Source organism: Procambarus clarkii, chromosome 54, assembly GCF_040958095.1.
Source record: "Procambarus clarkii isolate CNS0578487 chromosome 54, FALCON_Pclarkii_2.0, whole genome shotgun sequence".
In the NCBI taxonomy this organism is placed as follows: Eukaryota; Metazoa; Arthropoda; class Malacostraca; order Decapoda; family Cambaridae; genus Procambarus; species Procambarus clarkii.
Genome location: NC_091203.1, coordinates 10,333,148 through 10,349,645, shown reverse-complemented (window position 1 = coordinate 10,349,645; position 16,498 = coordinate 10,333,148). Strand labels below are relative to the sequence as shown.

At 42.4% G+C, this 16,498-nt stretch overlaps 1 protein-coding gene across 1 annotated transcript in view; it reads left to right on the top strand.

The window, feature by feature from the left end:
• Positions 1-4,635: 4,635 nt before the first annotated feature.
• The window catches only part of LOC123771406 (uncharacterized), a 29,558-nt gene continuing 17,695 nt past the window's right edge, over positions 4,636-16,498 (top strand). The window contains exons 1-3 of the mRNA XM_069305101.1: positions 4,636-4,804; positions 5,015-5,130; positions 6,207-6,317. Coding sequence (XP_069161202.1) covers positions 4,636-4,804; positions 5,015-5,130; positions 6,207-6,317 — 396 coding nt within the window. The remainder of the gene's footprint in view (positions 4,805-5,014; positions 5,131-6,206; positions 6,318-16,498) is intronic.

Sequence of the window (16,498 nt, the reverse complement as noted above, 5' to 3'; positions counted from 1 at the left end):
TTCGACTCGAAAATCAGGCTCAGGAGTCAAATTTCCCACATTTCAGATATTTTGAAAACTGCAAGGGGGTTTGGGCAAAATATGACCTATCGGCGTTTTCAGTAATTGGCATATTTTCTGCATAAAAAGTCGTAATTTGAAAATGAAAATTGGTGCAGAGAGTCAGAATTAGGCTCAAAAATCACGCTCACGAGTCAAATTTCCCACATTTCAGATATTTTGAAAACTGCAAGGGGGTTTGTGCACAATATGACCCATTACTGTTTTCAGTAATTAGCACGTTTTCGTTATAAAAAGTCATAATTTGAAAATGAAAATAGGTGCAGAGAATCAGAATTCGGTTAAAAAAATCACGCTCAAGAGTCAAATTTTCCACATTTCAGATATTTTGAAAACTGCAGAGGGGTTTGGGCATTATGTGACCCATTGCCAATTTCAATAATTGGCATATTTTCGGTATAAAAAGTTGCAATTTGAAAACGAAAGTATGTGCAAAGAGTCAGAATTTGGCTTAAAAATCACGTCCAGGAGTCAAATTTCCCACATTTCAGATATTTTGAAAACTGCAGGGGAGTTTGTACAAAATATGACCTATCGGCGTATTCAATAATTGGCATATTTTCGGTATAAAAAGTTGCAATTTGAAAACGAAAGTAGGTGCAGAGAGTCAGAATTTGGCTTAAAAATCACGTCCAGGAGTCAAATTTCCTACATTTTAGATTTTTTGAAAACTGCAGGGAGGTTTGGGCAAAATATGACCCATCGCCGTTTTAAGTAGTTGGCATATTTTCGGTATAAAAAGTCGTAATTTGAAAATGAAAATAGGTGCAGAGTTAGAATTCGGCTCAAAAATCACGCTGAGGAGTCAAATTTCCAACATTTCAGATATTTTGAAAACTGCAGGGGGGTTTGTGCAAAATATGACCCATTGCCGTTTTCATTAATTGGCATATTTTCGGTATAAAAAGTCGTATTTTGGAAATGAAAATAGGTGCAGAAAGTTAGAATTCGGCCCAAAAATAACGCCCAGGAGTCAAATTTCCCACATTTTAAATGTTTTAAAAACTGCAGGGGGGTTTGGGCAAAATTTGATAAATCGTATTTGTCACTAATTTGCATTTTTTCGGTATAAAAAGTTGTAATTTCAAACTCCAAATATGTGCAAAAAGCCAGAATTCGGCTCAAAAATCAGACTCAGGCGTCAAATTACGACTTGTTATTTCGAAAACCTGGCAATTACTGAAAACGGCGATGGGTCAAATTTCACCCCCCCCCCCGTGCAGTGGTTTACTATAGGAGAGGGGGACCATAATATATGGTCCCAGGGTGTTGACGTTGGTGGGTGGGGCCATAATATATGGTCCCCTAGTGAGGACTTTGGCGAGGGGTGGGGCCGTAGTATACAGGCCCCTGGTGAGGACGTCGGCAAGGGGATGGTTGTGGAAATCGTATCGGAGACACCACCTTCGAAACACTTTCACTGGGGTAATTGTGACCACTGGCCGCCGTGAGCGGAGATGTGTTCCCTGGCGTGTTCATGCTTGGAAGTAAACAATGCCGACACGGAAGGGGATTGATAGACCGCAAGACAAAGAGAGAGACACACAGACACAAGCAAACTGGAATTTTTACCGGAGTTTAGGCAAACACACAGTCGTGAAGCTCACTCAGCCTTGGGGTATGTTAATGCATTTTAATTTATATGTATTCATGTGCACCATGCAGTGCCCTGGATAGTCTGGTTCTCCATTTATTCGTCCTTCATTCTCGATTCTCGTGTTCTCCATTTATTCGTCCCTCTACTCCCTTCCCTCTTCCCGCCTACCCCCCTCGTCCCTTTCTTAATGGACAGCGCATTGCTGCTCGATTTAAGTGTACACATGTTACCAGGGGGTGGTGAAGGGGCGCCTCTATTCTCCAACCCGCCCTCAGGCAATGTTCACTCTATCCAGCGCCCGACCCCAAAGATATATTCATCAGGTTTAACATGCTGTTCAGTCATAATATAAGCTTTCTCCAATGTTAATAATATAATTATATATTATCATATTTAGACGTATGTTAGGTTACGTGTTTATGTTCTACTGCCCTCCAAAGGATACCTGATCAACCAGGCTGTGATTCATACGTCAGGCTGCGAGTAGCCGCGTCCAACAGCCTGGTTGACCAGTCCAGCAACCAGGAGGTCCGGGCCGCGGGGACGTTGAGTCCCGAAATCATCGCAAGGCAACGGCAAGGTAAGGTAGGCCAGGCTCATTAAGGCAGCAGCTGTCCTCCAAGAATCATTCATCAATGTTTAAGATATCGCAACTCTGTAAATGTTGCTCTGTATCCACATATTACAAATTCAAATAATCGCCAACATAACTTAAGCGCCTAACTATATATAGAACTTTAATACATCAACTTATTTTTAATGCACAAGTCTTATAAAATTATAAATGCGTCATATGGGGGGGGGGGGGGGCGGGAGCGACCGTTATTTTAACGAGCCCGTCTGAGGACAAGTTGTTCACTACTTCATATACAAATATTTAATTACCAACATAACCTAACCTAATCTAATTTAGGCCTAACTATACACCAAATTCTAATATAAAATTATATTAAATTATATATGAGAAACTACCGAGTTAGAATACAGGGAACGTAATTGATAGTTATGAACACGTCAGTGGAGGTGCATGGGACGAGCCTCGCCCGAGGTGTGATTGTGGGAGGCGAGGCGGCGGGGGGTCAGGCCAGACAGCGGTGTGAGAGCTGGTGTGTGTGCAGCTGTGTCAGGCCAGACAGCGGTGTGAGAGCTGGTGTGTGTGCAGCTGTGTCAGGCCAGGCAGCGGTGTAAGAGCTGGTGTGTGTGCTGCTGTGTCAGGCCAGGCAGCGGTGTGAGAGCTGGTGTGTGTGCAGCTGTGTCAGGCCAGACAGCGGTGTGGGAGCTGGTGTGTGTGCAGCTGTGTCAGGCCAGACAGCGGTGTGGGAGCTGGTGTGTGTGCAGCTGTGTCAGGCCAGACAGCGGTGTGAGAGCTGGTGTGTGTGCAGCTGTGTCAGGCCAGACAGCGGTGTGGGAGCTGGTGTGTGTGTGTGCAGCAGCAGGGCAGGTCTATAGGTGTGTTTGGGAGACAAGAGACGCGAATTATCCCCACCATCATAACGCCAGTAAGTGTTGTTTAGTGTAAAGTCTAATTTCATGAGTCTAGCTATAACAACCAAGTTTTGCTAATATTGTAACGTGGTTTGTAATTTTTTTTGTATATAAATACAAGATCCATTTAATTTTTTATGCACTTTGAAGGGGGAGGGGGCTTGGCGTCCCAGTTTAAGGGGTGAGGTTCACATTACTACACATACGCAAGTGTATTCAGTTCTTACACTGCAGCGCAAACTGAGTTTACATTGATGTCGTCGTCCCTTCACTTCCTAGTGCGTGGTCTGGTCAACTGAGTTTACATTGATATATGTGCAGGGCTAAGAACGCTTGCGGATACGGTAAACTGTTGTGGTGTGCGTAAGTACCCTCCAGGGGTGGGTAGTCCTGCAGGCCAACATCAGAGCCTCGTTCCACCGAACCACACTGCACTCATCATGACCTGTTATAAGATTTCAACAGGAAGTTATTTCTAATTGTATGACTGTTTTGGGCAGATATTTTGAACGAATTTGTCATGCTATTAAATAACTTCATTAACAGGCCTGTTCAAATAATTGTTAGATTTATAAATTTCCGATCATTGAAATTTGTTTGGAGTACAGACTGTTGTGAAGTTAGAATAGCGTACACACACACGTCCTGTAGCAGTGAAAACCATGGATTAAGCAGTGACGTGGCTGCATTGCTGTCGGCCAACATTTTTTAACCATTAACCTCGTGTCACCAGTGAGCCTGTAGCCTCGCCACTCCACACAATATCAGTAATATAGATCGCAACGAGGGCTGCTAGTATCGTTGAACGTCGCCAGTTAAAATATTCCCGTCTTGAGTGACTTTAAAATATATGCACTAAAGACTGCACAATATTAGGCGGAGAATAAGACCATTGAATTGAAATAAGTTTATTGGGGTAAAATACACACAAAGGGATGAGGTAGCTCAAGCTATTCTCGGTACATCGTGTTAATACATACATATACACACAAAAAGACCATTGTATTCTCAAAAACGAGATTATTTTAACGAACCTCCTTATATATTCAAACTTGATAAGCTACAGTAACGGAATATTAGGAAATAATACTAATTTGATTGCATGGCTTCAATGTTGCCTTATGAGGTATTGCTATATTAAGTTTAAAAGATTTTATATTGTATGCGGGAGTTAGGTGTACAGTTGAAAAGAGCTTTGTGAACATTAGGCGAGACTTTCTTGGTCACACATCACTATGCACATTAATTAAAATATACTCTGTACAATATTTAACATGTTCTATAATTTTTTTTTTAAGTAATTACCACGGAAATATTAGCTGCTGTGCTTGGAGAGAGGGGGAGGGGGGAGGTGACACCCCTTGGCTAGTACATAGCGATTTGTAATTGATTTTTCAAAATGGGTAAATGTATCTACAGTACTGATGGCTTCCTAAGGTTGAAAATCTTGATACAATTCTCAACAGATTTGCTTGACGGTGTTGTTGACGGTGATGGTATGTGTTGGTGCCCTACCCACCTCCCCGCCAACGGCGCCCCAGACGCCAGCGCTCTCGTCGGAGCCCCAGGCGCCCGCGCCCCCTAGTCGCTGCCAGTACTGGTGCCGGACGCCAGAGGACACCTTCTACTGCTGCACAGATGACCACCTCTCCGACCCCACAGGTTTTCATAATTGTTCTAATTATTAATGATTTGTGCTGAAATATTTGAGTTCATGCAAGTTGTTTAGGGAAATACCGAGGTCTTGGTGTCTAATAAACGAGTTGGGGTCTTCGTGGTAGCGTGCTATTTAAGACTTGCAAAGTTAGCAAAACGTGTAATGTCTAATTGAGTTGTAAGGTGATACTTGAGGGGGTATCTTCACCGTTACAGAACACGCCGGGTATTGCGCTGCCACTCGTGTCTTGTGTCCCGTCGTAGCCAAGCTGCTCCCCGACACCTTGCCTCGTAGAGACTACAATGGTGTCGCCTTCCCCGACCTGCCTAAGGTGAGTTGATGCCCATCTCTGACGGCTCTGCTGGGGGTAATTCTTGACTTCTCCCACATGTCCCTTGTTCTCTGAAGGCCACCTCACTGTTGGTAACTATCAACACCGAGCACCAAGTGTAACTATGTAGCATTATATTGTTACTAAATAAGTTCCTAGCCAGCCTTGAAGGTCTTGATGTACATCCGTGTTTTGCCCTTGGCGTGTGGGCCTTGTAATGCTCTACGTTCTTAAGTCATCAGAGGGACCCAGATTAGATTCCCAAGCAGAACGGAAGCGATTTAGCAAGTTTCCTGGTGCCTTGGTTTACCTAACGGTGAAAAAGGCATTTGGGAGATAGGTAATTGTTATGGGTTGCATCTTAAGTTAGCCTATAGTTATCCAAGGGGAGGATCTAGACTGCAGGCTTCCTGGCGACGGGGGTTGTCTATGAATTGGGTTATTTAGGCAACCTGACAGTTATGGCAACTGTCCTCCATGTAGGGTGATGATCTTGCCATACAGCTTTAATTCCTGTCGACTGTTTTTCATACTAGATTTAGCTTAAAATCTTGATACAGGGTAGTTTATTTGTACGGACCGTGTCTCTAAACAGGAATTTGTGTAGATGTCGCGTTTGTTCCCCCATTGATTCTTTTTATTCACAATATAAAACTCATTATAAAACTGCTGTGAATATATTTGCTAGAAGGCTTTGGGGGGGGGGTGATTAATGTAATCTCCTCCATTCAAATATTGTCGGTGGACGCCGTCGACACGGGATAAAGCCTAAATGGTTAATTTTGATATTAAAATTGACTATAGGTATATACTGACCCGTTCTGTGGCTACTCCCTATTTGGACGTGTTACAACCTAGTCCAATTTCAGATGTCAAGTCATGGGTAGCGAGATCTCTATCCGACTACTGTGTTTACAGATATTGTTAAATACCCGTTCTTCTCGCGTACTATAGTTGTCTAAAGTTGTGTGTACCATTCAAATATGCGCGTGTTTTTATATACCTACTATATAAATGCCACACCTGTGACAGGTAATCTGTCAACTTCCCTGACGGTCTTGGCTCTGGTCCCACAGTTCTGTGCTACTGACGGAGGTTGTGAAGACTATGAGAAGTGCTGCTTCGACCGTTGCTTCAGGAAACATGTCTGCAAGTTCGCCTCCAGCGAGGATGTGCAGCTCCTCCGGGTAGGTGCCCAAAGACCTCTTTATTAGACAGGTTAACTAAAAGTTATGTTTCGCGAGATCGTGTCTTTGTTGCTAATGGTTAGTCTTAAACTGGACCACAAAATAAAATTGTCTTGCAGCTTAAATAATGATGAACATCTTGAGCAAATAGTTTTTAGATAGTTAGGGATTGGTGGGCTGAATAATACATTCGCTCATTGCTCAGCATTACACAGGATCCTGTGGCCGAGTGAACAGCGCTTGGGACTCCTTATCCTAAGGATCGCGGATCGATCTCCGGCCATGGCGGAAACAAATGGATAGTTTCTTTCACCCTGATATCCTGCTACCTAGCAGTAAATAGGTGCCTGGGAGTTAGACATTTGTTATCGGCTGTTTCCTTGGGAGAAGGGGATGGGGGGAGGAAATTGATTGGTTGAGAGGCAGGCTGAAAGAGCAGAGCTTAACCCCGCAAGCACAACTAGGTGAATACAGTTTGGGTAAATATTGTAAACCATAGTATACATGCTGCTGGGGGGAGGGACGAGGATAAATGTGTGGTTTACACATTGTAAACTGTAATGAGGTTAACACTCCTTGTATGATTCCTAATAATATTGGGCGTTCTTGTGAAAGAACTCATTAAACTTAGAATAGTAGTTCCATTTAGCGGTTCCTGTTCATAAATTCTGTGTAACTCTGATGAATAACTTAACCAATGAAATTTGAAATCCTTGTGATTGTATTCTCCATGTCTAATGGTTGACATTGATGCTTGTGGCTCAGTACTCGGACGAGGCCGCCCTGCAGGGGGACGTGGTACAGCTGGGTTACGCCTACGATCCCCACCGCTTCCTGTGAACCCTCACTCGTTCACCACACTGCCATGTTAACCTGCATTTGTCCTTTTGATATCAATAAACCTGAAAAAAGATAAGTGGTTTCCTTGTACAAAGACTACATTGGAAAAGTTTTGTACTGCATTTTAGTAAAGGTAATATTCGAACTACTCTTACGCTGTTTTGTGGGAGGAGCCACCAACCCTTCCTCACACTAGGATGGTTAAAGCAGCAGCCGTCTTCCCCTGACGCATTCATCAACTTAAGCATGCTGTGTATTAAAAATGGGTTGGTTCTCGTTTGGCGGTTGTCAAACCGGCGTGGTGTGCGGACCCGGGTGTAGCTGCTGACGTGGCATGGGTGCCGTGTTCTTCTAAGGGGTTCCACCCCCCCCTCCCCCCTGGGGCCGTGACGCTCTGCAGAATGGTGGGGCTTGTGCCCCTGTCGTCAGGCAGGACTCGATATGCCTAGAGTTTTCCGGGCATACCCCCCTCCCCGCTCAGCTCGTTGTCGCCGTGTGGAGGCTTAGTGGGCGGCTGCCGGGGTGTGATGCTCCTTGGGACAGTCCTCTGTCCTTTTCTAGCCTTGTGCTCCTGCTGCCGTCCTCTCCAATTCTGCTGGGCATCTTTTCCTTTTCCTTCTGTTTCGTTTTTCTCCCCCCTCTTCTCCTATCTGCTTGCCGTTTCCTGCCGACCTTTTGCTCGTTCTGGTTCTTCCCTTGGACTTCTTCTATTTTGACGCCCGGTTGCTTGAGGAGGTTCTGTTGTTTAGAAGGTCATCTTCATCGTGGGTCGAGTGGCGTCGTTAGTCTTGATGAGTACAGCTGTCGTCGCTTTTAAAGTAGGGTTTTCTTCGTTCACTTGCCGCACTATGGTGTCTGGTACCTCACTCACTAACCAGCGGTTCAGCCTATTCACAAATATCGTTTTCCCAGCAGTGATTCGACTGGGAGAAATTGGTGAGAGGTTTGCCTCCAGTCAACCCGTTCTCGCACTTTCTTACAGTCAATATTGACTTATTATATACGTGCATATGTGACATACTAAACATACTAGTTTACCTTGAAAAGCTTCATAGAAAACACCGCCCTTCCCTAACCTTCTTAGTATGTTAAGATAAGCGCTCTTATTGCTTCGTAATTACAATTATTACTTAACCTATACCTATAATAGGTTTAGTAATAATTGTAATTACGAAGCAATAAGATGCTTATCTTAACATACTAAGGTTAGGTAAGGTCGGTGTTTTCTATGAAGCTTTTCAAGGTAAACTAGTATGTTTAGTATGTCACATATGCACGTATATAATAAGTCAATATTGACTATACGAAAGTGCGAGAACGGGTTGCTCCAGTAGTGGGAGCCGGTGTTCCGGATCCAGGACCCTTCTGTAGGTCCGCTTTTGTTGCCAAGATTACCGTGGCCTCGGTACGATGCATATGGACGTCAACTGGTCCCCCTGATGTTGCCTTGTCAATGGCTGCTGCAATTTCGCGCTTGTAGACTCCGAGGAGTCGCACTTTCACTTTGTATGTCATGCTCTCTGGCAATTACTGGGATTGTCAGGAGAACCTGGAATGGAGAGTGGTTTGCCGGCAGCTGTGTGGGAACACAGCTTGCCAGCGAACACTGGGGGCGTGTTCTGTCTTGGGTGGATGTCTTTAATACCCTATTAATATTTTTTTTATGTCCATTCATCCACTTGTACACCTCTATCATGTCACGCTTAACTCTTCGCCTGTCCATTGAATGCAATTTAAGGTACGTTAATCTTTCTTTATAACACAGGTTTCTAATTTTGGGGATTAACTTTGTCATTCTACGCTGGACACATTCTACTGAATTTATATCCATTCTATAGTAAGGCGACCAAAATTGAGCTGCATAATTTAAATGGCGTCTAACCAGAGCAAGAAATAGCTGAAGAACAACACCAGGTGTCTTATTAACATGTGCTAAAAACATGTGCTGTCACCTACCAGCGGGTGGGAGGAAGTCACATGTGGTTCTCGTGGGAGAGGGGAGAGAGGCAATGAGGAAGGGAATCTGTCATTTGAAGGGAATTTAACATTCAAATGTGTGATATGATATATTTCCACCATTCTGCAAACTCTGCCCCAACTCCCATACGAGGGAGCTCCTATTTGTAACCAACTAATTCCACTCATATACATGTTCAACTCACGTTTGAAACAATCAAAGGACCCCACCTCCACCAAGTGGGGGCCTAACCAGATCAAGTATAGCTGAAGATTGCTGAAGATATAGCTGAAGAACAACATCAGGTGTCGTATTATTAATGCTTCGCTTAATAAATCCCAGTGTCCTATTAGCCTTATTACGAACATTTATGCATTGATTTTTGGGTCTTAAATTTTTACTAATCATAACTCCAAGATCCCTTTTACAATCCGACTTCGCAATTTTCACTCCATCTAGATCGTATCTTGTAACTCTATCATCATTACCTGGCCTCAAATCTTGCATTTATCAGCATTAAACTGCATCTTCCAAACTTTTGATTTCAAAACCCTATTTAGATCGTCTTGAAGTCATTGTGAGTATTTTTCAATGTTTATTTCCCCTTCCGATTTTTGTATCATTGGCAAATTTGCAAATATTGCTGATCAAACCTGAATCTAAAACATTTATATGTATTATGAATAACAGAAGTTCCAAGACAGAGCCTTTAGGCACTCCACATACAACATTTTTCCACTCTGACTAAGTCTCATTTATATTAACTCTGTTTCCATTGGTATAGCCATGCCCTAATCCAACTTACTATAGCACCCCCAATACCGTGAGCCTCTATCTTTTTAATCAGTTTTTCCATGTGGCACTGTATCAAAAGCTTTGCTAAAAATAAGAAACACAACATTACAAACCTTACCACTTACCTGAACTATGCTGGAATAAAATTATTTAAATTTTGTTACACATGAACGGCCATTTGTAAAACCATGTTGTGAATCATTTATTAAATTATGTTTATCGAGATAAAGACGAATGGTATTTGCAATTATCTATTCAAGTAACTTTATCACAATAGACGTTTAGCTAATTGACCGATAGTTTGTCACAAGTGATCTATCTCCTTTCTTAAAAATTGGTACCACATTAGAAACCTTCTATGACTCTGACACTCAGCTTGACTCTAATAATTTATTAAATAGGTAGAGAAATGCTCACGAAGCGCCTCTATGCATTCCTTAAGCACTCTGGCAAACACTTTTTCCTGCCCTGGGGATTTGTTTCGCTTGAGTTTCACCAATTGTTTAATAACATCCTCCCTGGTAACTGCTAAACTAGTCAACCTGTCCTCTTCCTGTTGGAAATTTCCAACACTAATACAACACAGTTGTATTATTATTAATTATTACTAAAATCTACTAATTGCTGTAGTAACTAAAATTAACCAACCGTAGAATCCACATGAACCAATAATTGTATCTGTACCATAATGCTAGAATTCTTAAGTAACCAGACACCAGTATTGCGTCAGATTCTACCATAATAAACACATTTATATCCAGTGTGTCAGAGAATTGAGTTTGATTCTCTAAAAATAACAGTGTTCTGTGTGATAATGATTTACCGATAACCTGACTCCCAAATAATGCCAAATTAAGCGTTTCTAGTTACAACTGTTATCTGGTAATAAATTTAACGTCACACGTGAATGCCCTGGAGAGAATTAATATCATTCTCCATTGCTCGTTTAACATCGTAGATCGAGCAAATAATAATATTTAACTCCCTAGAATTATAAACCCGTCATTATCCCAACGTTTTAGCCGCAACTGCGAGAAATAATATTATTCGTAGTAAATAATTTGTGTGGCGAATGGGGGGACGCGGAGGGGGGAAGGGAGACGCCATATTGCCGGGAGAGCGTGTGGAGGCGTCAACGAGAGAGGAAAGTCGCCACTGTACGGTGTGAAGATTAGTCGCGGAATTGAGCAGCTTGTTTGGTATCAGTGTCACAGGATATATCGTGGTGAATCGTCAACGAGAATTAACTTGACATTCAGGCCGGAACTTGTCAATTTGTTCCGTGTAATCCCTCGTGACCGGCCAGAGAGGCGCGTCGACATCTAGGCCAGGCTAAACGCCACGTGTTCGCTGTTACGACGCTAGAGCCTAGGACGCGAGCTTCGGCAAGCTTCAACTTACACAAGTGCCCTATTAGCTAAGTACACTTATTCCCTTTTGATGCATCATTAGAGATAGTTTACAGCAGGGTAGCTTGTCGTCACGGCGAGCAACATAAATAAAACACATGTTAGTATAATTTTCCACTCTCCATTTCCAATTTCTTGAATATAGAGATTTAGCAGCCTAATATGTTGCTACGTAATATATTTTGATTTACAGCTTGCGTGTGAAGAATTCCCCGAGCTGTTACTTTCCTGTGTTATTCATCTCCCAGTGTTCCATGATGAATTCCGGAGATTTCGAGGATGATTCATGACTGATGTCTTGGAAAACGTCTTCAAGCTAAGACCCATTTCCGTATTCCATTATTTAAATTATCTGTATTGAATTATTACTATTGATCACTGTACACTGGATTTAACACGTGTTTATTGTAATTATTAATTTCTGATATTCATAATCTATGTTCTTACTGATGACAAATTCTCTACTGATTCTCTAATTGGTCATAGGATTAGGTTATTACATAATGAACTGGTGTACGAACCACACTAGTTCCTAGACATATATGAAGTTCTAGCAATAACCCCCCAATGTAGGTGTTTGAGGCTTTGATTCAATTAAATTATATATACAGCCCATTAATTATTCGTGATTATATTTTCCAGTATTTATCCATAGTTACTGGTTCCTCTAGGAATTTCCAATAATCACATTTTATTAGTTTCCCTCTTTACTATAAAAGCGGGTGGTCCTTCGTTATTGATTTCATTACATTAATAATTAAATAAATAGAGTCAAGCCCCAAATGTCCCACAATATGGTCCTTATCGAACCGGATAAACATAAATTATAATTATAAATACTAATTAGTAATAACTAATCCCTGTGTGATGTAGTCTAGACTAACCATTTAATTAATTGCGTCTTCCAACAGCGTAACATAGGTTAGCCTAAGTCACACCAATTCATTGCTACTTATATCTTATGTATAAGGTAGCACTCGTGGGACACAGTTAATTGCCCACAACACTTAGGCCTACACTTCATACTGAAGTAAGAATCTTTAGGTCACCAGGAGCAACAGCTCATAACTTGTATATTAACCACTAACACCAATTATGTGTTAACTATTTGGGCTATACAAAAATTTCAATATACGGCTGTCAGCAGACTGTCCATTATAGTCTGAATTCACTCCATAATTACTGATTCACTCAAGTCAGTGGATCATTAACATTTTAGGATCCAGTATATTAACATAAATTACTGATCCCATACTAGTTAATCATTACTAACCCTGATAACATTTTATTCCACAATTAGGAGTACATTCAGGAGTTAGATATTATTTACGGCAGTAGAATACTTGCCAAACACAATTAATTCTTTTGTGTTCATTTAATTTCTTATACACATAAATTCTACCAGTGTATATATTATATAAACTATAAAATCTAAAAAAAAACAAAAATACAGCACAATTATTTGCACATTACTGCACCACAATATAATCTTTGCCAACCTTTATTAGGTAGCAATTTAGGCTGTGATTGTGCTGAATTTGGCACAAACAGACTAAATAAATTTGTAGTTTCTTAAGTAGAAATTCTCACGACTAGGCTTGAGCTAGTTAGTGCCATATATATTATTCATTTTTGTGCTGACCCTATCAAGGGTGGGATTAACCATTTATTGTGTAATTATATTTTATTGCATATTTCTATGTACATCTTTGAGTGCTACTGTAAGTTCACTACCCATCCAAGGCTGATTTTGAAGAGCTAAGCTGAGGAACACCTGTAGTGAGACCAAGATACCACTCAAATCTTAGTTGCTTATTATTAGGTAGGTAGCTGTTACGGCCCTCTCGGGTCGCAACTGGGTTTGTACTCTGATGTCGTTAGAGGAAGGGTATCCGGCCCCAAGCCAGTAGTGGCTTTCAAGGGATGAGATCCGTGACGCAAATAAAATAAAAGGGGAAGGGAAAGAAAGGCAAAAACTTAATATAATATAATCACCACCACCAATAAATAACATATAAAAGGTTACACAGGGGGAGGGGTATTAACACTTATTTACACTGTCGTCTTCTTCTGAAGACTCTGGATCCTTTCGATGCCAAGTTCTCGGTGCTCTCGTGGCCTCACGACGAATCCTTCCAAAAGCTGAGTCTACCCCGGCCACAGGCCAGCCAAAACACAGTTCCATTGGGGGCACCGCCGTGGAGGCCGTCAACCACAAGTCCAGCAAACTGCTGGCAGGTTCCGGATCAGCAACGCTGTTCAGGCCACTCCACGAGCGATACTAGGGTTGCGCCCTAGTCAGGAGCCTCGTGTGATACCACAGATCACTCTCCTGTCCACAATACCCCAGTGGTTAATCGTCTCCAGCAGTCGGTCCCGGGTATGACAATCCTCAACTGCCGCTTCACAGGCAGGGTAACACCACAGTGTTCATCCGGGAGGCGACTCACAGCTGCTGCAGCAAAGCACTTGGTATGGGGACGGCTGCCTTGGGTAGACTGACTCAACTTTCCTTACAGCAGTCCCAGGTCGACTCTGTAAGCAGACACGTCATCAATAACAGGGACACACTAAAGCACCTCACTTACAGGCTCAGACACAAATGCCCGACGTATCCACTCCATAGATGGCGTTGTTGTCTGAGCACCACCTCACCAGAGGTCAGCGGCGGCTGTGTTGTGAGCTGAACAGGACTGGAAACCGGCCCTCGTGGCCAGTACACCCTGTCCTCGCCAGGTGTCGTCGTCCATTTGGAGGGGGTTTCGGGAGCTGACCCACAGATGGCGCGGTCGTCACTGCTCCGTGCTCGGACGCTGGATCCGGGTCCGTAACAGTAGCTAATCTCTAAATGAGGTAAATTACAATCAGCCTCAAGAAAATATCAGGCCGTCAATAATTATACCTGCTCTACAACAAGGAGCAGACACCATAGCTGTACAAGTAGCTATATAAGCCCTATATGGCTCAAATATACCACAAGAATGACTCCTCTAGAAAGGAATGCAAGATTCTTGAGAATTCTTCAAGTTCGCCTAGGAGAACTGCTTATGTTCGATTGCGGGTTCGATTCCAGCACGAGCGGGTTCGATTCCCGCACGAGCGGGTTCGATTCCCGCACGAGGCAGAAACAAATGGGCAAAGTTTCTTTCACCCGAAATGCCCCTGTTACCTAGCAGCAAATAGGTACCTGGGAGTTAGTCAGCTGTCACGGGCTGCTTCCTGGGGGTGGAGGCCTGGTCGAGGACCGGGCCGCGGGGACACTAAAGCCCCGAAATCATCTCAAGATAACCTCAAGATTATCAGATGTGACAACTGTATAGAAACTAACCCAGTTGACGTCTACAGACTAGCAAGTTCCATAAGGAACGCCAACCAAAATTATTACTCTATAAAGACTGTAATCGAGTCTCATAGGAATTTACTCCAGGTCGGTCATACTGACTCAGACAAATTACGTCTGACAGAATCTGATCTTGATGACTATGAACGTAGCGTTCAAAACAGGTTAGACCAATATAAAAGGGTGCTTGCGAGACAAGATATTCCCGAGTGGATAGAACAGATCTTTCATAGACCTACACACGAGCAAGCACCCAGCTCAGATGAAATACTTGAGCTACCTCAAGATGAGGAGAATCCTCTAATCAATACTGATCACTATTCAGGATCAACAACTGAAGTTCAACCTTCATTTTCTAACATCTCATCTAATACAACTTCATGTAATGATTTGTTTACAGAGTCTGATCAATTTTCAGACAGCTCTTCTCAATGTTCCCTGGATTCTATAAGTTCAATACATGAGGCTACTGAATTAGATAGCGCCTCACAAGAACCCAGAGAAACAAGTGAAGCTGCAGATGAAACAAGTGAAGCTGCAATAATCAGTGAATCTGACCCAGAAAATGATAAAGCTAATGCTGCAGCAGCAGCCGAAGCTGTAATTAAAGCTGAGGCTAAGCAAGAAGCCTTAAGCAACACAAGTAATGGTCACAACTGCTCACACCAGCCTTCTAAAGTAAGTGCTAACAATGAGAAGATTATTATAAATCTTGTACACCAATTATTAGATTTATCTTCACCAGAACAATCAGTTGACTCTTTACAAGCCTTTAGTTTCCAGCTTGAGTCACTGTTAAATTCCTTCAGTAAAGAGGTGGATCACCCAACTGCTGAGTGGATGGCTAAAATTATCATCCAAAGAAAATTGTCTGGTGACACACTCAATAAGTTATATTTATACCAGAAAGGTAATGCCCTGTCAATGCAGGATATATTTACAGGTTTGCGCAATATGAACAATCATACAGCAAACCAGGCACTTAATGCTTCATCTGAATGCACCAAAACTGTACCCACATCAGTTTCCTTACCTGAAACTCCTAACGTGACACTGTCACTAGGTAATAAGGTACTAATAATCAATGTAATAACAATGAGTCAAACACTGATTCATCAGTAAGGCCTAAGAGCCCCACAGGTGCTCCTAAGAGACCTAATAGTCCAAAGAGCACTCACAAGAGCTTAGTAATGGCTCCCCAGAGTACACCAAGTACTCACAAGAGAATAAATAACAAGCAAATGCAAGCAGCAAAACCATCACAACCTGCAAGTACTGTTTTACCTAAACCGGTAACCCCTAAACGCGCTGTAGGATGGGGAATGTGCTTGTTTTGCAATCAAAAACATTCTCTGTACAAATGTACTAATTACCCTAATAGAGACACCAGAGTCAGACGACTCAAACAGTTAGACAAATGTACTAGGTGTCTCAAATCACATAATGTTAATAGCTGTGACACCCCACTGAACACCTGCAATAGGTGTAGAAGGGGCAAGCATCATGCTGCACTGTGCAAATTAGTTAGGACAAATTATGTCAATCCTAGAATAGGACGTAGAGAATCTACACCAGTACAGTGCTGCAAGGTGCGAGATGTGTACAGCGTAACTTCACAAGCATCTCAAGTGGATGCTGCTTTGCCTACTGCCCAACTTCAAGTGAAGAACAGAGGAGCCAAGATCACCACACGTGGACTATTTGATCAAGGTTCCCAGAGAACTTTCATTACTCAGAAAGCAGCAGAGGCACTCAATTTACAACCAATCAGACAGGTGAAATTAAACTTGTCAGGGTTCATGATAAATCGAGGAACCCATGAATACTCAGTAGTTCAACC